Source organism: Euwallacea similis, chromosome 12 (assembly GCF_039881205.1).
Source record: "Euwallacea similis isolate ESF13 chromosome 12, ESF131.1, whole genome shotgun sequence".
NCBI lineage: Eukaryota > Metazoa > Arthropoda > Insecta > Coleoptera > Curculionidae > Euwallacea > Euwallacea similis.
The window spans coordinates 1,466,982-1,491,216 of record NC_089620.1 but is presented as its reverse complement, the minus strand read 5'-3'; the positions used below and the strand labels follow the sequence as shown (position 1 = coordinate 1,491,216).

The 24,235-nt window shown below is 35.9% G+C and overlaps 1 protein-coding gene across 5 annotated transcripts in view; it reads left to right on the top strand.

The window, feature by feature from the left end:
• cut (homeobox protein, cut) overlaps positions 1-24,235 on the top strand; it is a 69,040-nt gene that overhangs the window by 26,073 nt on the left and 18,732 nt on the right. For all 5 annotated transcript variants that reach the window (XM_066395754.1, XM_066395756.1, XM_066395753.1 and 2 more), the window contains exon 2: positions 6,701-6,844. In XM_066395754.1, coding sequence (XP_066251851.1) covers positions 6,701-6,844 — 144 coding nt within the window. The remainder of the gene's footprint in view (positions 1-6,700; positions 6,845-24,235) is intronic.

Here is a 24,235-nt window from a genome sequence, read left to right as displayed (position 1 = left end):
TTCCTTAAGGAATGTCAACAAAGTCTTTCGGTCGGCTCGTTAAGAAGTGAAGCGTAAGGGATAAAATATGGGAAATTTTGAAATGTTTTTATAATCATTTAGAAATACGGTACCTACCGGGTGCTCTCGTTTACCAGTAGGTACATTTTTAAAATTTAATCTCGCTGATGATAAGGACCTACATGTATGTGTGCTAAAGTCAAATAACGCCAGATTAGATAAAAATTAATACCTTTTAAGTAACTCCATTTAAGTTACTATAAAACGTACGAGTTATAAATCTAATATACAGAGTGTCATATTAAGGTCGGAGAAATAAGATATCCATCGATGGTAGCAAAATTATAAATAAGATGAATTTAAAAAAATTGACACCGTATTAATGACACGGGTATTCAATTTAAAGTTTTTAAAGATGGCGGCATTTCCGGTTGCATTTTTGAATTAAAATGTTTTCATTTTGATTTTGAGATGACGGCAGTTCCAATTCCATTTTTGAGTTGAAATGTTTTAATTTCAATTTTTCAAAGACATTTCCGGTCCCATTCTTGGGTTTGTCTCAAAACTTAGTGTTTTATGTAGGATACATCACTCCGAGTAACTTTCGAAACTATTAATCGAGGGGTATAAATTTAGTCCTCTATAGAAGATTGACCGCATATGTAAATGGTGCTGATTTTCTCTATTCGAAATAAAGAAAACCGCCCCATCGCCATTCCTCATCCCTCGGCTTTTAAAAGATCCAATATACTACACACCCCAATTTCACCGTATACACCTTATTATTAATAAAACCCGAATCGCGCCTACATAACGCGGAGCTATATATTTTGATTTTTAATTCAAAAACCCCCCAACACAAGGTGTTTTATGGCCCTGATGTACTCACCAATAATAATGATCTTATATCTTTTTTCCCTTAGCTCGTTTTTGTTTCATCTGCTTTACGATCGGCCGTTATCGGTTTCGTTGGTGAAATTTTCTTTCGCCGTTCCACTGTGAAGTAAAAAACACGTATTAATTTGGGCATTGTGGTCGTTTCTACAGGGTGTCAAAAAAGTGAAAATATTTCCCTAAATAATTCGTCTTTGTCAAAGTGCCGAAATACGTAGTTTTAGTGACATATTTCGATGATAGTGACGTTTATTTTCTTTGACAACTGTCAAAATTGTGCCGCCAAGGCCAATTTTTTAAATGGTACGATAGATCGTGTCATGCCTTCAATGAAAAGCTGTTCAATCCTGAATGTGCGTGCGAAATTGTAGTGAATTTAGTTGAACTCGACACACATGGCGTTTTTTTTCTGCTAACCAAAAAGTTGACAATTACTGACATGAAGAATTCGAAATGCTTTATACGGAGCCATGTGCGTCGAGATTAACTAAATGCTCCGAAATTGAACACGCATCTTCAGAATTCAAAAGCCTTTCATTGAAAGCATCTTAAAAAACGACGTATCGTAAAGGTGCGGTTTAAAAAAATGATCAAGAGGTCAGAGGTCAGAGGACAGGTGTCAAAGACAACTGTCAAACAACAAGCTCTTTGATAATAGCAAAATATACAGGGTGTTCTCTTTACAATATGCAAATAATTTGGTTTCAAAAATAGGTACTTTAGGGAACAAATTATTGTTGAATTTGGAAAATTGGCAACAGCAGTGCAAAAACTTGAAGCAGTTGTAAGACGTAGGGTTCCAACAGCACCCTGACATTACTTTTATTTCTCGAACTATTTTTAAGCCTGTAAATGTGGTGTTTGTTGATGGAACACCCCGTATATTTACATATTTTTTAACTTTTAGTTTTAGTAAGTGGACTTAATGTTATCTTTAGGCGTCGCCAATAGGTGTTTTAATTCAAGATGACACCACTAGCGTTAGAAGTTTCTTGCACTTTTCTCTCTTCTTTTCTTTTCCCCTTTTTTCTTCTTTCAGGGTTCAGTCTTTTGTGTTTGCAATCTTAAACGTAGCTCCTTTAGAATCTTAGACAAATTAAATTTTATTCCTTACTATTAGACTACACCACTGTAATTTCAATACAAGCTTCCGTGCGAAAGACAAAGAGAGACATACTCTAGACAGGTCGTAGGCGAGAGCTTCTCAATGGAAATTACGTTATGATTCAGAGCGATCGGGCAGGGTGCGGTGCCCCAACAGACTGATTCTTAATTTTTGAATAATCTGAATAAACATTAATAAATATGAAAATCAATTAAGCGACCGTATTGTTTACGTTTTGTTTTTATAATTTCGAGAGGTCATTGTTTCGGATGTTGTGGGTTTTCTGGGGCTTTTAATATTTATCTGCCGATAATATTTTCGAGTCTCACTCGTCGAACTTGTATTGAGAACAATGATGCACTCCCTGCTGCAACTGTTTAAATATGGATTGGGTGGATTTGGATAATATAGCGAATATAACTCGTTACATAGGCGTTCATTCGTAGATTTTGCAATAAAAATTAAGTGTAGTTAAAGAGGTACAAGATGAACCGGAAATAAATAAAATAATTAACTTTAAAAAAAATTAAAATTAAGATACAAAAAAATGACGGCAAAATTAATTTTATAAACCTGCTTGTACTGTGAAATAATTCAATTGAACCGTTACCGTTTACGAGATTCGCGTGCTGAACGTCCTTACTTTGGACACCCTGTAGAAGTGGGAAACTTGCATAGCCCTGCACTAATTTTCCTAATGGTGAGCTTAAGAGGAAGAATGTTGTGATAGTAACAACGTACTAGCCCAAAACTACATATTTCACATATACTTTCCTGTTAGACGAACTAACAAATCAGTGTTAACAATTCGTTTAACTGATTAAAGCTGTAGTTTTAAGGCCCGCCATACGGGCGTTGGTAGACCAGCAAGTTAAAATTAATGATAATTACAATAATAGTCTGAACCATCGCACATTCTTGAATTTCCAATCGTACCTTTGCTAAATCAGTTCGGTTTGAAGAAAGCCGAAGAAGAGTTTTCACCGTGAGTTCTCTCTCAACTGACTGTTCCTAACGATGACAACACTGATCGATTTTTGCTCTAAACAAACACATATTTTACAGTACTTCTTTAGCACGCGTGCTTTGTACTCACTTGCGTATTTTTATCAAATTCTGATTTACTGTCGAACACCGAAAGAAGTAATGTTCCAACTCGATGTTTCCGGAATGCCTAATATTGAAATATTTCAGGCCACTTTGTTAATTGCAACTTGGAATACCTGCTAGTTTATTATTAGATTTTCCTGCGAACTCTGTTCCTGCTTCTTTAAGCCCGGTCCCCCCTCTCCATTTACGCCCTTCAATCCAAACTAATTTCATCAAATTAGTCATTATTACGAGCAGAAACTAGCCGTGATATTTATTTGAGGCGGAGGCATAATAAATTAAACCGTAGTCAAAGACTTTTCATCTAATGAGTTTTCCATAATCGATACTTCAAAAACTCTTTAATTCTCGTTAATTAAAGATTACTTTCGCGGTTTTTTCCCTCCGAAAAATCCCTTTTTACGCGACGAAATTAAGACCACTTCATTTTAATTTGATTGGGCCCTCGAAGTCGCGGATTCTCAAAGTAAATCTGTCGATATCCCGGCTATATTTCCAAAGTATCTTTCTGACTGTTTAATTACGAAAAGTTTCCAGAGTCGATCCCTTTTTAGAGAACCAATAAGTCCACGTCGCTAATTATAACTTAATTAACTTAAGTGACGGCTTTGGCTGAACTTTATTTTAAAGCACCACTCATAAAGACAGATGGCAAGTCAGCGATGGTAAAGTCGATACTGGGCCACCTAAATTATATTTGTTGTTGTCAGCAAGCACTGGAGGTGCTTCGGTAAACTCTTCTGGCCGTTATAAAGATGAAAATGACTCAAAAACTCAAATACCACGGTGTTGTTTTACTGGATGCACCAACACCCCTGCTCCCCTTTAATGGGGCTATAAAACCGAAGATATATAATGCCGATATGTCATATAGTCAAATTTGCATATTGACCATGAGAAACCCATTAAACAAGTTTCTCTCACTCACTTTAGTACATGCAAATAAGCGAGAGGCTCAGCACTCGATCGAAGGGGATGATAAGTTTGCCTTTATATCTAGTTACTATTGGCTTTTGTACAGTATTTTTTTATATGCAGCTCTTTGAAACCCTAGGGTGAGTCACATAACTGGTTTTATTGGTTAACGTCGAAGAGGGTAGCAGTAGTGCCCTGTCTCAAGGCAAAAACCGATTTTGAAGTTATTAAATATTCCATCTATGCAAACCAGGCTTATAGTATCTTTCACACCCCAGTCTAAAAACACCCCTCGGCGACCTCATATAACGCGTATATGAAAGTAGGTCTATAAATCACTATCAAATATTCAAATCTAACTTCGAATTGCCTTTTGTCTTATTATAAGGGCGGTTTTTTGCTGGCGGTTTATTGGCATAAGGCGCAATGATGTATAACTTCCAAATGCTGGGGGATCTAAAATTTTTGTTCTGGGTCGCCCGAAAGGTCCAACAAAGGGTTTTTGGGGGTTTGGATATGTCAATGTATGGTACCGAGACATTAACAATTTTTTTTAATGTACTAAATCTTTCACCTTACTTAAACCCTCTCCTTCGGAACAATTCTGTACCTACCGGCATATAATGAATACCATTATACGCATCTCGGATTGTAGATGCTCATAATATCATTCAGTAACTGCTTTTGATTGAAAGAGCAATGTCGTATTGTCAAATTCCACCAAACAGGAATAATTTCATACTTGATGTATAATCTACATGTAAATAATGTATAATGAATCATAACCTATTTTTCTTACTTAATATATAAAGAACCAATCGTACCATCGTTTGAGCTATTCGCACAGATTCTACAAATTGTAAGTGTTTTATAATAGCCTTCGTTAACCTGAGCACATGTCTTGAGTCAAAAAATTTTGCTACTCATGCGTTTTTTTTTTTCATAATTTGTACAATTCTCGAGTTTTTAATAAAAATAAGTAAGAAAATATTCCAATAAACATATCGAAGACCTAAATAAAGCGGTAGGAAAAGAGTATAAAAAAGCGATAGAACATAGAAAAAGAGAAAGAGTTTCTAAATTGAAAAGTGAATTCACAGCTTTTTGGAATGGAAAAATATGGGGTACGTTGCGTAACGTGCCAGGTAGCGGACTTTGAAACATGAAACTTTTTGATTTTTTTGACATTTTTTTTTAAGGAAACAGCCCCTTGAAACAGTCGGCGTCGAACAAAAAAGTTTGGAACGGTAGAAGGGAGCTCCAGAAAGAATACCACCCCGTAGATGTTCACAATTATTTTACGGAATTATTAAAGCAGGGCATTAAAAAGACAGAAACAGACATGGGCATTGGTTTAATCAATAATTAGGTAAAAGTTTTATTATGAGAGTCAGAAACAAGTAGCATAACCTCTGGTCAAACTCCTGTTGAATAAATGAATAAAAGATTTATATTTGGAATATGGAAATTACAGCGCAAATCTGCTGTGTGGATATTCAATTGATTTTAATTACAAATAGATAGAAAACAATTGAGCGTAAATGATCACAAAATAAAGCAGGTAATTGAACAAAATAGGCAAAAAACGAAATTTGGTTCTAGAGGATGTGTAGATAATTCGGATTAAAAAAAAAATGGATAATAAACTTAGGTACCCATTTTTGGGCCGAATGACTGTAAAATCGTTATCCTTGACGATGGCCATCACAGGTCGTATTCACTGCATCGAACAAGAAACTAGCAAATTAGTTGAATTTTCCAAAGGTTTAGCGACCACACTGCCAATCATCATCATTTCAATTTCCAGTCGTGCTGATTGAAATCCCAAACCGGAAACCTGAAAAAGAATGAAATCATTGAAGTTGGGGTGTTCATTCCAACACCTTTCAAGGAACTTCTTAGCTCCCGATTGTTTTGACGGACTTTTCAATTAAAAAATTGTCCATTAGAAATAATACGGCCTCCCCATTAAGCTGATCTGGGTTCTAGTTAGCAATAAAGACTTAAAATACCGGAAGCCTGGTCAAGTTGGCTGTTTCGCGTGGGAGTGATTGACGTACGCACACAGACTTGAGGCGCAACCCTTTCTTTTGTTTTTAAATAGGAATAATGAAACAAAGGTCGCTCGAATCTCTTTTGTTTCTGAGTCAATCATTTGCATGTTAGGTTTTGGAATGGTACTATGGGTTGACATTTAATACTTTTGGGAATAATGAGGAAGTCCTATTTGAATGCTTAGAGGTGAGGTACATTGAGAAAAATCCTCGCACCGACGATTGGTCTCTAACGGATATTCTTTTGATTGCTTATGCCGGTTTGGGCTGACAATAAGGCTGCAAAGAAATAAATCATTTAAAGCCTTTAAATGGAGGACACATATCGTATATGACATATATATTTTTTTTAATATCGCGCCTCCCCACGCATCTATATCTGTATACGTATATTCCCGTCTACATATGATTTATACGATTTCTAATCAAAACCAGGGGATTTAGATTTAGATTATTAAAAACCGCCGATTTCTATACGCAAAAATACGACCCCCTAAATCAAACATCCTAGCGGAAGTCCCCGAGGGAAGGCAAAGTGTTATAAGCGGATTATTGTGCTGTTTCGTCAACCATTTTAAATATTAAAATATTGGTATTAAGGCGAGACTTTGTTTTATTTCAGCGGGCAACTTTGGCAGAAAAAGAAGTGACGACATTAAAAGAGCAACTATCTGGCAACAATGGAACGAACAATTGCGAAAACAAAGACACCTCGAATATGGATAGGCAGAGTTTCGAGTCTGAGATTGCAACAAAAGACAAAGAGGTAAGAGAATATTAAAAAAATTAAAACATAAAAAAATAAATAAATAAAAAGGCAGCACATTCTAATATTCAATAGTGCAAAACAACGCAAAATATAAAGTTAATTGATGGGAGGTGGAAACAATGGGTAAAGATATGCAGAGTTTTATTTGTACAATAGAACAAAAAATTATTTTTCATGGATACGACAGCATACCTGGAAACCACGATTTGAGATTCCACACTTCCGATTATCATATTGGGAACATCAAATTTACATTTAAAATCAATTAACATGCCTATATGGTTCAGTATTTAATATTCTAACTTCAGGGTTAGATACCCTGTCTAAACATAATATAAAAATGGTGTCAAAACTTAGAATTTTTTTGGTTTTTTTTTCGCATACCTCGTACACTTTTTGAGATATTTAGCTTGAAGTTGAAGCGTATATTAGGGTTTACGATCTGCATAGTTAAACTTGTCAAAAATTGTTGAAGTCTACTGGCTATGGGTTTTGCTGAGATTAGGTCGTGAGAACAGCAGAGATAACTAAAGACTTAACAAGGCTTTTTATTGATCGTCAAATGCAATCCTGAAATTTTCTCTTCTTTTAGTCTCTTTCTCATCATATTCTTAAACATTTCATTTAAATGTCTGTTTTGTCACCGTGGCACTGGATTAAGTTCTTCAGCCCACTTTTTCTTTTAACTTGTAATACAGCACTTGCAGAACTTCTTCATCTATACCTACTTCTTCTTCTTCAAGCCATTCTTAAGTGATTTCTCAGTCCCCTCACCAGCGTATCCGGTTCCCTCTTCGGATATTTTCCACTTTTATCGAAGACTATAGAATTCTGTGTTCAAACATAACTCGAATAAAGTTCCCATAACATAATTTTTGATCAAAGTTCGATATGCGGAAAGTGGCCCTTACAGAAAATAGCGATGCAAATAGATAAGAAGGAACTATAATTCTCTAATAAAAACATGTCGTGCTCATTCCCAACTCTAAAATCACTTTAAACCCGTTTTAGACATGCAAGTGGTGCGGCCATTAAAGCAAACAAATCGACTTTTCGACTAATCTAAAGCATTCAAATAAATAAAGCATTCGCGTACGCGTTACACGTCGCATCGAAACACAAACCCTTTTGCTACGTAATTTATAACAAACCGAAAGTATTTTGCCTATCCGCTTCGAATATTTGCCCCTATCTTGTGGAAAATCGCTCGTACTAAATTATTCGAAATATAGTGCAAGTTTATAATATCCTCGCATGCAATACCGAATAAAACCTTCACGAAAATAAATAAAATGGCTCGGATTTAAGTATGTTTGGAATCGCCAACTCAAATACCTCTTATTGCATAACCACAAGTAAGGCGATACCTAATTTTCTTTTGCCCTTGTTGGGATTTGGGTACATATATTTTGCCACAGTAAGAGAGAAAGGAGAATTTTTCATACGCATGTCTTACGGCCTCCGGGTCGACCAGAAAATACCACAATTCATTTTTGCGCAATCAATCGGCTTAAGCCATTGAACTTCGATAGGACTAAAATTATCGCCTGATGGGAGGAAACGGAAGTTTCAAATCGACCATAGTTTTATCGAAATTCCAACATGGGGGGAACCTTATCGACTGTTTTCTTATAACTTATAACAATATATCAGCTCATTATATATTAAGCGAATAACTTCATACATAAAAGTAGTATGTACCATGTTGCCATTAGCCACAAATTTAACGAGATTCTCAGAGAAAGAAACCCTGCTATCATGAGTACATTTGACGATCAGTGGAAGGTAATCGATCTAGATCATGACATTCGAAAATGGCTATTGCCTCTTATGAGCATAAGCAATCCCATAAGCTTTCGTTTATTCATTTACACCCCGTCCCCTTAATGTTAAGCCAAGGAGGACCTTAATATTTCCCACGTAAAACGTATTGCTGCCATTAAAACATTAAGTGACATTATGTGCCAGCAGTGTATTTTGTATGTAAAATTTTAAGGTCCACAGCTTACCTTTAAGGGTGGAGGAGAGTGCAAATGTCACTTAATATTTTACCGTGGCACAAATGTACACATGAACGAATTGATGTTAAGTGCAACTTGCTACCTCCAATTTAACGTAACAGTCCAGAAACTGCGATCTTTAGGAATTTTGAGCTCCCCCACCCTACTTTGCCACCTTTAAGAATATTTACAACTGTGCTTAGCTACGCAATGTAAATTTTCAAAGGAAATAAACGGTTCGATTTTCAAACCTGATTAGTGTTAGTTTCCCATACAAAATGCGTGATTAACGCCCCAAATAACTTCGAACTAATAGAATTTATGCCTGCTGATCACGTGATAATTTCCAATTTCGTTGACCCTCAGGGCACCTGATACAATCAATTACCAATAAAAAATTGTGTTTTTCATATCTTGCCTGGGTCACGTGACTATGTCCGCTAAGGCGATATCGACGTATAAATCTACGTCTAGTTCCCATTAATCCAGCAGGGTCGACAGTTTTTAATCCGACATATGCTTTTGTTTAAAACTACAATACCCGTATTTTCATCTACATTAACAAATAAAAAACATAAAAATAAATACTAAGTATAGAAACATAATGAAAGGCGCGTTTCGATGGAATTTTACACGTCTCCGAATCCCAACCAGGGATTTTATTATTTTTGATTTGCGTGTTTCGTTCCCCCCTTTTATAGCGTTCCTTTTGTTTTTCGATACGTCCCGATGCCGTTTAATGCCTTTTGACAACAATATTCAATATAACTTGTTATATTCGATGCGAAAAAAAAAATGGATTTCGTGCTGGAATATGGGTATTTAGCCTCGTTTGTTGCGAACCGAATCACGACAAATTCGATTTTGATAGAAATTTGATGATGACGTGAGGGGCGATTAAAGTAACATTGTGTAGCTTGGAAACGCTGGAAGGCGACTTTTCGGGTGGTTAAAACCATGGGTTGCTTTATTATAACCCTTTTTCTTTATTGGCAAAATGCTAAGCTACAAAATTTTGCCTTTGATGAGGGTATGATTGAAATTAAGAAAAATGTATCACACATTGCTACTCTTCTAGCTAGACATTCCCGTGCCGCCGTCCCTGTACAGATTATGTTTACAGATTTGAAATTTATGTTGAATTGCAGAAAAAAATGGTATGCGTTCGTCGTAGGAAAATCATATTCTCGGTCGCTGATGATGGATAACCTCGGCTATCAATTTACATTGTCGGCTGAGAGTACGTTACGTTGTGTCATACCGTCCTAGCAGATCTCTTTCACCTGTACCGATTTGCGGCCGGTAAATCGAACATTACAGTATCTGGTATTGTAATATTGTTAAATGAGCTTATCGGACTGTAATTAGGGGTGTAGCGTTTGAAAAATTGCAGCGGTTCGAATGAATTATTTGTCCCTTATTCTGACAATAGTGGACACCGATTTTAGTCAAAAAATAGTTTGAAATATTGCCATATTTACTTCTTTGCATGCAACCGGATTGAATTAGAGCTCGTCAGAGTGACAAATGTAAACAAAATTGCTTTCGCCACATTGTCAAGAAACGTAGTTTGCTTTAATGCAGAACACAAATCGCTCGTAAATTAGGCGACGGTATGAGCTGAAATAATATACGATTCACGTCCATTAGGTTTTTTACAGCACTCGTTGATATTTTCCAGTCGAGGCTCCTAACGTCGCCTCGTCTGTAAAAAAACTCGGACCCGTAAATAATTGGTTCACAATTATTGTTCGCCAGTAGAAATGGCACATTAATTCTGGTTTGAGTTAATTTAGGTTAAACTTTAATTAGGTGATTATAGTGTGAGGTCTGACTTAATAGTTAATGAATTTAATAACTATTTATTTGATTATTCTCAAAACAGGTTAATTATATAACAGATTAACCGTCGGTTTACCGTTTCATCTCCACCAACAGGATTTTTCTTGTGTAACGATTCGCAAAATTTTTCACGTCCGCGCAAGTTTCTAATGAAAGATACGATAAAAGTCAATGCCAGAGCATGCACTATGCACTTTTTACACAAAAAGACATTTTCCCCTTCGATTTTTTGCATATCTCCCTCTTCCCGAAGGCTTCGTCATCTTTAATAACGTAGATATACGAATCGCGATGAGACCAAGACAAAGAGGATCAATTTATTATTCCTAAAAATAACAGAAAGGATCAGAAAACATGTGCTTTTCGATTTTTATCTGTTAGCTATTGCATTAGAAAACGCTTTTTAATAGATTTTTTCGAAGTATTTATGAGTCCATCGCTCAATAAATTTGTCTATTTCCACTGCTAATGTGACGTTTAACATCAGTTTCTAAATTGATATAATTTAGATAAGGGGGAGCGAAAATAACATGCGCCTCTTATTTTTCCAATCTACGGGAACTAAAATACCTGTTTTTATTTTTACACAAGACAGGCATTTATTTTGTTTTCAGGCAGTTTCCTATTTTTAAAATGCCATAAAACCATCTAAAAACATTGATCAATCAATCTCTCTTTGATTTTCACTCACTAATGAAAGTCTCTACAGGGTTTTATGGCATTTTATGGCTCGTAACACGTTTAAATTGTTCCTAGATTACCCAGCTTCTTGACAAATACGTTAATAGTGTTTTTTTACTATAGTGTCCCCCTTTAAAGAAAATGTTGCTTCTATAAATGTTACACAAAGTAAAGCGTGCTTTCAGGCTGTGCGTCAAACCCTATAGAACCCCAATACTCATAAAGAGAGCCAGTCAACCCTTTATGTACATATTATTTTTTAAAAGGTAAAGTAAAAGGGTAGCAGCAGATATTTTGCCTTCCGTTTAATGAAATTATCATAATCGGAAAAAGGTTAAAATAATGAGCAGTCCACTGCCTAGGCATAATAGGTGAGATCTTTTCCTTAATTTGATCTAATTTTGGGTTTCAATATTGTTATTAATTATCCCCGGCAAAATATCTATACTTAGGAGCGCACACTTTCACTCTACGTGATCTAAAACAAAGTAAAATCGAAAGGGTATTAGAAATTTGATACTAATATGGGAGAAAGAGGAACATAATATATTTTCGCTATACGTCTGAACCTGTATATTTGGGTCGTTATTTTAGGGTTAATGTCATTATTTTAGGGTGAAGTGGGGTTTTTAATGAAGGTTGAAGTCTTTTAAACGTTATTAATGATCATTTTTAAGTGATTAATGTAATTTCGGAGATGCCGTGTACCTACACGAATCAAGGGAATTGTGTAGTTTAAAGACATCCTATACGGGCTGGCAACAGAAAGTGGGAACACCCTGTCAGCTTTTTACTATTTCATATACGAATTTCAACTTTGAATAATTTATACAAGACAATATTACCATTTTTCTTGGTAATTTTGAATATTATATTTCTTCCGGCTGATCCTATCTTGTGAATTCTATGTAGGATACCCTGTACTTTTCCATTTTTGGTTTGAGTTGATCGTTCTACCTACGACAGGACCATTTTAGAAAATTTTAATGGAACTAGACTATTTTATTTAATTTAGGAAATGTGTGGCTTTAGACTGTGTGTTTTGGTTTTAAAATGTGTAATTTAAAATGTAAAATGTTAAAAAAATGAGACTTACAGAATATGGATGAGAGCAACTACTAAAAAACAAGGACATTTAAAAAAAGACTTAATTCTTTTTAAAAATTTACAAAATCGTAGATAAAATGGTCTACTTAATCTAAAAGCGTCAAAGAATACAGGGCGCTCCTTTAGAAAATCTAAAATTATAATCAGCTCAGGGCAAACTGGGAGTACCAGAAATTTAAATATTATCAAGAAAAATTTGTAATTTTGTTCTGTATGGATTAAATTTCCAAATTTTTATATCAAATAATAAAAAATTACAGTGTACCCACTTTCCGTTATTACCCGGTATAGAACAAACCATATTCCGATTTTTACGTAACAGTATTCGGAAGTATGGACTCAAACCCGATAAAAATTCGGCACATTTTGTAGTTGACATTTAAATATCGGTTCACACTGATACCGATTTGTTTCATTATACAATAATCAATAGATACTTATAATACAAGGTGATTAATTAATACGACTTAAGCTACAGTGGTGTAAAAATTAACAATATCTTTTTACTTTTTCTGTTAAAAACCGTCCACAATCACACTAAAAAATAGTTTTCGTGGTTTTAAAACAATTGCGTAAAACACGTTTATTAAATATTCATGATTCTTAATGACTCTGTAACACATCATCGCTCCAGGGCTGTTTTTGCTTCGAACCGTTATTTTTAACGTTACGACATGACCGTCTTTGCCTTATATCAATTTAACACCTATAACTCTTTTAAATCCAAAATCTCCCTACAACAAGTTAACTCATCCATTTTAGGTAAAAAAAACTACACCATTTCCTGTTCAAGTCATTTGTTATTGCGGAATATTCAATGGCTTCACGCATGTGTGACTTGCAGTCAGGTCTAGTCGGTCAAAATGGCTCCCGCTATCATGTTAATTCCTGCAAGTACGTTAACTACCTGACTAATGCCTGTAAGCCTTGAAATCCATAGTGTAGGTAATCGTAAAACGAGGCTTATTTTGTAATTAGTCGATTAATAGCTGATGGGAAAACAAACAGCTGTCTAGGTCTATAAAGAAGTGTTAAGTGATGTGGAATAAATATTAGTAGTGTAGTGAGGTTTTATGTGTAGGCCTATCCTATACAACTCCTTTGCCAAGACCGGCTCGTTTTCATATATAGGGTGTCCTATTCTCGTTGTCTTCACCGCGTATCTCATTTATTAGGTTAGGGTGAAAGAAGATTTGCTCGTTTTTTTTGTGAACCGAAAGAGGTTATAAACAGATTTGTCGTATCCCTTTTGATTTTCACCAAATAAGATGATGTAGAAAAATTGCCATTTTGGGACCTCCTCATAGGTTCGTCGTCTTCGTTTTTATTTCAAAAAAGGATACAGGGTGTTCCATAGCTTTTTTCATGGAGAATTCAATGGCGCACTTCATTTTTTACAACATATGGTTTTCTTAGAACGCCCTACATAGGAAGTGTTCAACATGGCGCCCAACGTTTTCAGTACATCATGATGTCAGGAGTACTGAAAAACTCGGGCGCCATTTTAAATACATGCTGTATATTATCGGGTATCTTAAATCGTTTCATCCCGTATTTATTTCGTTTATGGTGGCTAAATCACACGATTTTCTGAAAACTAAGTGCTAAATGTCATCTGTCAAAACTTCTCCAGATAAAAGTCCGAAAAAGTCTGAAAAAGGGTCATGACAAAGCTGTTTATACTTTGGTATATTACACAAAAAAGTAACAAACCCTCGCGAAAACCACATTTCCCTATCTTCATTAATAACTGAGATACTTTAAACAACAAAGTTAGGACACCCTGTACATATGAAAAATAATTTACATTTGAATGTTTTTTTCAAATTTAGAGTTTTTCCATTTTGTCAAGGGAAGGGAGGTAAACATTATTTATTTCTTAATAAATATACATATTGCATGGTCCAAGTTCTGTTAATACCCAATTTTTGACGGCGCATAAATCCAATAAATAAGGTAGGTATTAAAAACCAAACAGGGGAAAATCAATCTGAGAAAAGTTTCTCTCGGAGCCTTCTCTTGTTACTTCCGATAAACCGATTAACAGGGTATCATCCTTTATAAGAAGTATTTTGAGGAGATTTTACAACGTTGCTCAGTGGTATTAACCGGAATCTTTGGTTTTGATTTTTTTGGAGGCTAAATAACAGGAAAACTGTTTTTCATCCTCATGAGGGAATCGAGTCAAAACAAATGAGATAATATTGGAAACCAACCAAAAGGCGTTTCGTAACTAACTGCATAGAGAATTTTCCTTTTATTTCCCCAAACGTTTTCTTTTGGCAAAGGAAACTTCGCACTTCAGACTCACGAATGCATGCAAATTTATGCACTTTTCAATTTGGCTTAGGGATGGGGCGTATAATCGATGAAGCTATGAAGACGTCGTTAACCCACATAGATTGTATTATTGTGTAAGTAATGAAAGGGTTTTATTAAATAAAATAATCAAATTAATCAAAAACAGTTCAGATTTGACCACCCTGTACTTTAATAACAAAAACAATAATTTTATGGATCTTCACCAGGTTAAAACGGTAATTAGCTGGTTCATTAAGTTTCTTGTGAAATAGTTCTAAATCTCATTAAAAAATCTAATCCAAAACAGCTCTAACTATTTAATGTATTCGTTATTTCCCCCACTTGTAGAGAATATTTTAGAAAGTCCCTTAGAGCCCTGACTAAACTCCGTTAAATCGGTTTAAAATTATTTGAATTCCAGTGAAAGAAAGATAAACCACAACACTTTTGCCCACTTATAAGTCTTTAACCATTAAATAACCACTTGATTTGTACTTCATCCTTCGCACAATTCTCGACATCTAAATATGTTAGAACGACACTGTAAATCACGCATTCGATCGAAATTTGAATCACTCTGTACTGAATTCAGTAATTGATTATTACGACATCGAAGATGTATCATTAAAATTGAATAAACTTTATCGAAAGATTAAAAATAATGGTAACGCATTAGAAAAAATCGAGATCGAAGAGTTGCAAAGGTTATCGCAAATTTTTAGCCGAAATTTTCGATAATTATTGCAAAAATATTGATTTTTTAGTTAGCTTAGTTACGTGCTTTAAAAGTGTTATTGACAGTAAGTTGCCTTAGAACATTAATAGTAAAGTAACAAATGACATAACACCAAACATTGACCTAATCGTATGTTGAAAAATCCCAGAGGAAGCGATTAAAACTAATATTTCATTCTAAGAATAATTTATAGCCATCAAGGCCGATTCTCGATTCGATGAATCCGGTTTTTGTTAAGTGATTTTTGTTACACTTGTCTACCACTGTTTGAGCACAGATATTAAGAGCGACCTTTTTTTTAATGGAGTATAGAATTATTCTTTCATATAATACATATGTTGCATGTTAACATGTAAGTATAATTATCCGCCAGTAAGGGTTCCTGGTGCAGTGGAATTGCACAATATTCTCTAATATAGAGAGAATAACATTTGCTCTTTACTAAAGACTCGGACGAATACCCTTGACCCGCCACTAAATATTTCCATGATAAAACATTTCAGATCATAGCTGACGATAAATTTACGTTGAAAGCATGTGGCAACTCTCAATTGTTTGAGATGACTGTGTTCGAAATGTCTACTTTTGTGACAACTTTTTTACGAAAAATTACTTTTTTTGTTACTTCATGTTTATTTCAACTAAAACGAAGGGCAAATAATTAATTCAAGGGGGACAACTAATAAAACGATCTTGCAGATAATCAATTATTGAAAAAGTGCTTCGGCTACAAAAATCATTTTGCGCCAATGTGTTCTGAGTATTTATCAACCAAAAGGTATATTGCTTTGGTTTTATAGACTAAAAAATCTGAAATTCCTTTTCTCGATCGTTAAAAATGACAGTATTTCTGACATGTGTCATGTCAGAAAATCAATCATTCCAAAAGGCTGATTTGAGGAAAGTAATTGCTGTTTGATTTTTGTATGTAATCAAACCTCTCTTTTTTCATTCCATTTTCTCATGAATTTTTTTAATATTAATATATTTTTGGCATTCTTCATATTATCCTTAATGTTATCTAACTTTAAAACTATTTTTGCCCGCCACTGACATCAGAAAGAAATCCTATCGCGAGATACACGTTATTATCAATCCGCGTCGCCCTTGGCATCCCCGCCTTTTGCAACCCCTTGTCTTTTAAAGCTTGTGATATTTAGAATAGGTGGAAATAAATGATTTCTGCACACGTCGAAGAGAGATAGCTGTGGTTTTAATTGGACATGCCGAACAAGGACGACCAATAATCAATCGATATAATACTTCAGTCTTCGTGGCATAGAAGACTAATTGTCGAATATAAGGGGGGGATGATCGTTGAGGCTAGTTCGTGGGGGTTGATTTTACATTTGTTTCGATCTTGTTTTGGCTGAAATGCAAATAGCATAATGTCGAGTATATGTAGGGAGTCAATAGATCGATATCGATGGTTGAAAACACAATCTCAATCTACAAGAAATTGCGGAATATCTGTCGGTTATTAGTTATTTAGAGGATCCACTTCAGTCAGTTCCAGGAACGAGTGCCTAAAATTGACGTTACGTTTTCCATTCCCCCGGAGAAAACTGTTCAATATTCCGGATATCATTTTCTGAATAAACGTCAATCTTTAATACAGAACTAATTGTAAAGATAAGCACATTTAAGTTATTTGGATTGGCAGGTCGGTTTCGACCCAGATACGAAGCAAAACGATAATACGCTACATTTCTAATTGAGAAATAGTTTTTTTCTTAATATATGTGCTCTTCCTATTTATCAAAAATCTCGGTTCGCCATGGGGGACGAGTATTTTTATCTCTCATGATCCAAATAATGGTCAAGGACCTTCAGCACAATTCCACAAATGAGATTAAGCAAACATCAAATTTTATTGCTCAACTTTTACATTTTTCTTTTTTTGATAATATCAAAGGCATTTAAATCGCCCGATAATAAGGCGATATTGATGTTCATATCATTGATTAATAGCTGACACTACCATTCACCTGATTAAAAGTAGTTTACCAAAACCGACCAAAAATTACTAAATTCTACTAAGTTCTATCAAACCAAGCGCCGCTTTACTGATCACTAGCCATAAAAGTACAGCTGCAGGAGTACAGAAGGCTGTGGAAAAATCAATTAGGCTCAGTGCTTATTTTCATTAAATTAATAATCTACGTAGAAGATTGGAATCACCATTTAAAATGTTTCGTGAAACACTCCAGTTGCTCCACAACACATAGCTTTTTCCACACCTGCATGCTATTGGCTGTCATTTAAACCTAATCAAACTCGTCGATTCACAGATCGTTACACAACCAACTCGGAAAATAATAACAAATTAAAAGTTTTATTGATCGGTAACTGAATACTTTGCAAAACAGGATATGGAATAACAAAATATAAATTAACAATCATTAGGCCCAATTAAGTTATTATTAAGGATGTATCAATACGAATATCTGTAAAATGTCTATTTAGCAACATCTAGCACCATTTATTTCGATGTGATTTGAACATAATTCGAGTACGAGTGAATCTAGTGCGTACTTTCACGATTTCGACTATTAATTTCAGAGAGAGAACTAGCATTTTTCGTGAAAGGCTTCTTAACCATGAGTATAATGATTACCTCTTTTCTTAGTGCTCGAGTGGCTTTTATTAATATTTCATGGAACAAGCAAGATAAGCGTCAAAGCTACTTCCTCATGCATCAAAAGAGTCAAAATTGAGCTAGGGGGGAGAAATACAGAAGAAATGATCATTTTCTGGTTAATTTTTTCAACTGTCTGCAGGGTATAACTTTCAGGACAACCGGTATAATAAGAGTGACCCTTACTATACAGGCCGTCCCGCAAGACACACCTTAGGCATTGATTATATTATTTGACGGATTCAGCTGTGGACTCGGTGCTCAACTACCATCTCTGGGACGCCACTGGGCGATTCTCCCTTCGAGATGCAGGAAAAGGGTTTTAAAACAGCGCCGCCACATATTTATAATCAATTATGGAAATGAGTCACTCTAGCAACGCCTCGCTGATGCTGCCGTGTGTACACGTACGAAAATTTCATTAAGATAAACCCAAAAATGTTTGATTTCGGCCGCCCGCTAAAATCGAGCTATGAAAGGGTTTATGTTTATTCCCGCCGCTTTCTGAATCCATAATTCCTCAACCCCCAGTTCCATTTTGAATATTTAAAATTTTTGGAATGTTACATAGCGGACGACACTGCTTTTTTTCAATTCCTTGATCTTTATTATCAGTATTTAAGTAGAGCCAGAGGCGTGTCGGTTCAAAATAATAGTATAAAAGTTCAAAATATGTAATAGTCTTTCGCACTCAGATGTCGCCATGAGCTAATAAAGCAAAGGACTCGTTCGAACGGGGAAAATAATAAAGCGATATTTCTGATTGTTAATTACTGAAAAGGTGTCCAAAAAGGTAAATTTACACCAATGGGTTGTGAGTCCTTAAGGCCCAAAAAGTCATACCCCTGTTAACTTTCGCTGACAAATCTGGCTCCATCTTCACAACTTGGGAAAAAGAGTAGAAAATCGAAAATAAACAGTACAAAGGTAACGAAAACAAACAACTACAATGTATAAGAAGTGAATATAAGACGTCTCTTTGATAATGATTCCTTGGTAACGATGGACAGAAAAACGTCTAGGACATACTTTAAAATCCAAGACAGAGCAGTAAAAAAGTCGTTGTTCCATTCTCAAACCTGAGTCTTGACAAGTTCATAAGTTGGAACAACGTGTATGTAGGTATAGTTCCATTGTTCCTTAGGAATGCCTTTGGGTTTGGGTTTATGTGCAGAAAATTTATAGAAAACCGTAAAACCTTTATAGTAGAGAAATAGAACGGAATGTTTCTTATAATTACTGGCCGTTAAAATTAACGACAGCCTTGCTTGATCCCGATTGGTGTGTCGCCATATACAAGACATTCGCGTTAGCACGCAAGACGTTTTCGCTATTTTATTTATTAAATCCGGGAGGTCTCGTGTTGGCAATACTTCAGGACCCCCAATCGACGCAATTCGTTATTATTATTATTCATTTAAATCGGCAAACTTTCGGCACTGGGACCCCGTCTCATCCGGAAGCTGCAACCAATAAAATTTTTCTCCCTCATTTCGCCGGCATACTTAAAACTCGCCCAATCACCATAAATTTCACTTTCGAAATTAAAATCGCCTCGAAAGAATAAGGCATAAAGCCTAGTAGGCCATATAATCAGATTAGATAGCATTTGTTTTGTTTTCTGTTTTTTTTTGTTTCACATGATACCACCCTCTCTCGCATTTGAAGGAATTAATTATGACGAATCGCCTGAACGGGGAGGAAAAACAAAAGAATTAAGATTTGAAAGAGATAGAGGGGAGAGGCTCGGAGGCACTCGAAGTAGTCCAAGAAACAATAAAAGCGGAACATATACACGAGGAAACACGGGCATCAATTAATCCCCTCCCCCCCCTCCCCCTAAAAATGGAAATCACGTGTCGGTTCAGAAGTGAGAGATATGAAAAATTCAGCATCGCGATTGAAAAAACACCCTTTCAGACCGAAGCTACAATCAATCAGGCGAGGGTGCGGGGCCTCGAAGTTGGAGATCGGAAATTTTTACTAATTAAGGCCCTTCGAAAGGGGTAGAAAAGGTAAAAACGAATACACACGGGCACACGCATCACAGCGGATCCGAATAAGGGTTGCCAACGGGGAAAGAAGAGGCCTACGTCTAATTTAAATATTAGATCTCTGCCCGTATTTGGCTCCCCGGAACGACAGGGGCGTAGATACCGCAGATCACGAGCGAGTTTTAATGTTAACGGGGCGGAGGTACGTTTTTATAAACAAATTAACGCATCAGCGAGCATAGGAAAAAAATTATGAACTGACAACGCTGTTAACAAGTTGCACGTGTTTAAACGAACCCCCCCCCCCCCCTCTCCCGCCCCCGCCATCATTTGTCTGGTGTCTTTCATCTTTAATGTACTACTCTTAAAGGAAATTGAATAAGAAGGTATGTGCGCAATATTTAAAAAGATATAGAGTGACTCCGAATATTCCACTAAATGACGCTTTTCGGACTATCCCGTAGATGCAAAAATGATTTCCTGATATATCGTCAACATCCTAACGAGATTCCTAACTTTCAAAGTTTTCGAGATACCGAAGGCTGACCCACCGCTGCAGGGCTCGCCAGTAAGAACGTGGATGACCAATATTAGTGGCTAAAAGCGAGACCTCAAGATATTCCCCGATTCTCCCAATTTGTGTTTCGAGACGAAGATTAAGGAAAAAGTAACAATAAAATTCACATTCTGCTTCGTGACCAGATGCCAGACCGTTCAGTCAGGTTCATAAAACCGCACAGAGTCAAAAAGTCGAGGAATTAATAACACCATATTACGGAATCCAGCTCCAACCTATCAAAATCTACCCCATAACACGGAACCATTCCCGAGCAAATTTGGCTTACAATAGCGGAGTTGGAGACGGGAGGGATAGAAATTGGAACGCGTTTTATATCCTTCAATAAGACAAATTCCGCCATCCACGTATCAAATAAAGTAATCAGGCAAGAAGAGTCGATATAACCCTTCCGGAACACCTCAGCTACAGCATATTAATTTGGATTTCAATTTTGCCTGGATGCCAGATTTACGTTAAGACCTTCGGGCCCTCGGCGGTCTAATTAGGTGGAAAATCCCCATATTGCTACACTACCAGATTCCTTTTATTTTAATTGCAAACCCTGAAACTAACCATCGAAAAATACAATTTCCCTATAATTGATGGTGGAGGCAACACAAGATTTTTTTAATCAAAATCGTGTCGGCAAGAACAACGACCGTTTAAGAAAAACGACACATCAGGGACACATTGTAATTAGTAAAATGGGTAAGCATAGGGGGGGTTTTAATGTAAAAGTCAATCGCAATCAGGGGTCCAAGGGGGGCGCGAGCCACGAAGGGCGTTAAGAAATTGTTCTGGGGCTTCGCAAACCGTGTAAGGACTGTTTGGCTACAACTCCTTGTTGTAATCTTCAATTAAAAGCTAAGGTCACCCATATCCACCAGAATGTAATCTTTGTGTCGTAAAACATGCATGACTAATACAAAATCACTGCGGATTCCTGATGGAAACCCGAGTTCTACCCTCTTTCTCTGTTTCTCATCCCCCATTGCATCTTTGTCTCATTCATTAGCGACTTCGAATCAGCAGGCTCTTTTCTCTTTATATTTGAGGGTATAATTATTGATTATCGAGTCTATCTAGATATATGCAGGGGTCAGAGGGGTGAGGGGTCTCACTGATTAAGCTATATGGAAATCTCACCCCTTTCGGAGTATCTGAAAGCTGACTGATTGGGGAAAGGCGTGCCGATTAATATTTTTATGGGAAATCAATAAATTCGCTATTGGGTTGAAAGTCGACAAAGGGGAAATTTTGTTAAAATTATAAAATAAGATGCCAACAGAAATTTCCCTAGACAATTATCTTGACACCACTTGGAGTGAAGTTACCAACTCAGAAGAACCTTTTGAGTCCCACGCCGACAAAACTTCTTTCTACAATGCAGTAGCGTGAGTCACTTTCCACGTTGATGAGGCTTTACGCCACAAATCTAAAGTGCTATTCAAACCAAAGCGAATGGAAGTTTTCAGTTCAGAGAAAATCTATTGCAATATGAACCTTCTGAAGATTTGTCTGCATGTTAAGCATAGGCTATACAGGGTGTATTTAAGTACGTGGCCAAATTTCAAGGGGTGATTCTTTGAATAATTCTAAGACGAAAAGTTTATGTAAACATAGATCCAATAATGTTTCGTTTTCAACATACAGAGTGTCATACTTTTTTTTAATTCGTTACATATTAGAAAAAAACTCCTAAAGAACAAGAGGGCGCAAACTAATATGACGTTGAAACTTGGTGACAGGTTTTTAATGTAGTACAAAGGAATTTTTTAAGCTAGAAATTGTTTGCCTCCTTTTACTAGTGGCGTACAGAGAGATGACGCCGGAAATTTAAAAAGAAGGAAAACGCTTTATTAAAACTATACTTAAACAAATGGTATGCAGTTTTTTTAGTAAAAAAATTAAACAATAAGTAACATAAAACTTACAATAATTGCTGAAAATGTTCTCCTTCAACTTCAATGCAAACATTAGCTTGTCTTAACATCGATTGCCGAACACGTTGAAATATTCCTGAACTATATTTTATATGATTACATGAATCTCGTATCCATTAAATGAATTATTTTTCAGTATTAACCGAAGTTTTATAAATGAAGGACTTTACATGTCCTCAAAGGAAAAAATCTAACGGATTTAAATCCGATGAAGTGGGCGGCCATAACTAGAAACCCGCGCGGCCGATCCGGTTTTTTCCATAAATTGAGTTCGGAAATTATCGTGCTACTGTTCTAAAGTGAGGTTTTATTTTTACGAAAAAACGATAAAAAAGAAGTTTAACACCCTGTATTGTGAAAACGAAGCATTACCAGAAGTATGTTTATATAATCCTTTTATCTTAGAATCACTCAAAAAATCACTCCTTGAAGTTTGGCTACGTAGTTAAATAATATCCTGTATTGCTTTGGTGAGTACTCCTCACCATCGTTACACAGACAAGGTGTCGTAGAACAAACAAATTCAGCTATGCTTGTCCGGCCGACCCGAAATATCATAACTAGAGGATAATCTGCATCGGCAAGTAAATTATATTTTCATCGTGCATATGTTAGACATAAAATATATGGCCCTGGCAAGTGTCGTTGTAAAGACAATGTGCCGTAAAATAACCAGAGGAAAATCTGCTCCTATGTTAGGCTTTGGCTCATTTGCTGTGGCAAGTAGCATTCGCTATCGTCGAAAAGATTGCATTGATTTACTGCTATACTGAGTTTATACTTACAAATTTCAGCCTGGAGGTGATGAAGAAATTCAACACGTGGCAAAAACAAGTATGTTCTGAAAGGAACCTTTCGGATTAAGGGTAAAAGGATATCTACTACCTAGGTATTCAAAGTGACACTTTAACAGCCTGTTTTGTGTCGCTAATGAATTTTTCACTCCGTCGGCGAAAACGCAAATTTACTGACTCAGCTTTAATGAGATGTTAAAACATACAGGGTGATTCAATTTTTGGGGTCAGGCCGTTTTGTTCCACCTCAAGGTTTCTTGTGGTACGTCACGTAGTGCTCAGTTCCTGAAACTCAAATTATTTTTTCAATTTATTTTAAATCTTTTTCTTTTTTCCTAACTGTTTTCAAGGTATTTGCGAAAATAGCAAACAACGCGGGATTTTTTCCACCGATTAGACTCAAGTTGTTCGTGTAAGTTTTCGAATACTGGAAAATAAGGGTTTAACTGTGGTGTTTTCTGTGTTATTTTCACAAATAGATAGAAAGCAGTTCTAGATAGGGAAACAATGCAAACACAATGCTAAACTTTCTTAGCTGAACATTGATTTCGAATTTCAGGACCTGAGCGGCCAGTGGTGCATCATAAAAATGTTGGGGGAGAAAATCACTCTGGGACTCTTAACATTTAAACACTCTGCCGAATATCTATTATATAAAAAAGAATTTTATAAAAAAGTAAAATCTATTAAAAAAATCTTAAGTGCCAAGTATATTAATAACGATGCGATTGCGACTTTATGTTTAAACATAGAATCATCTTGTTTTAACCCAAAGAATCGCTCCACAAAATAT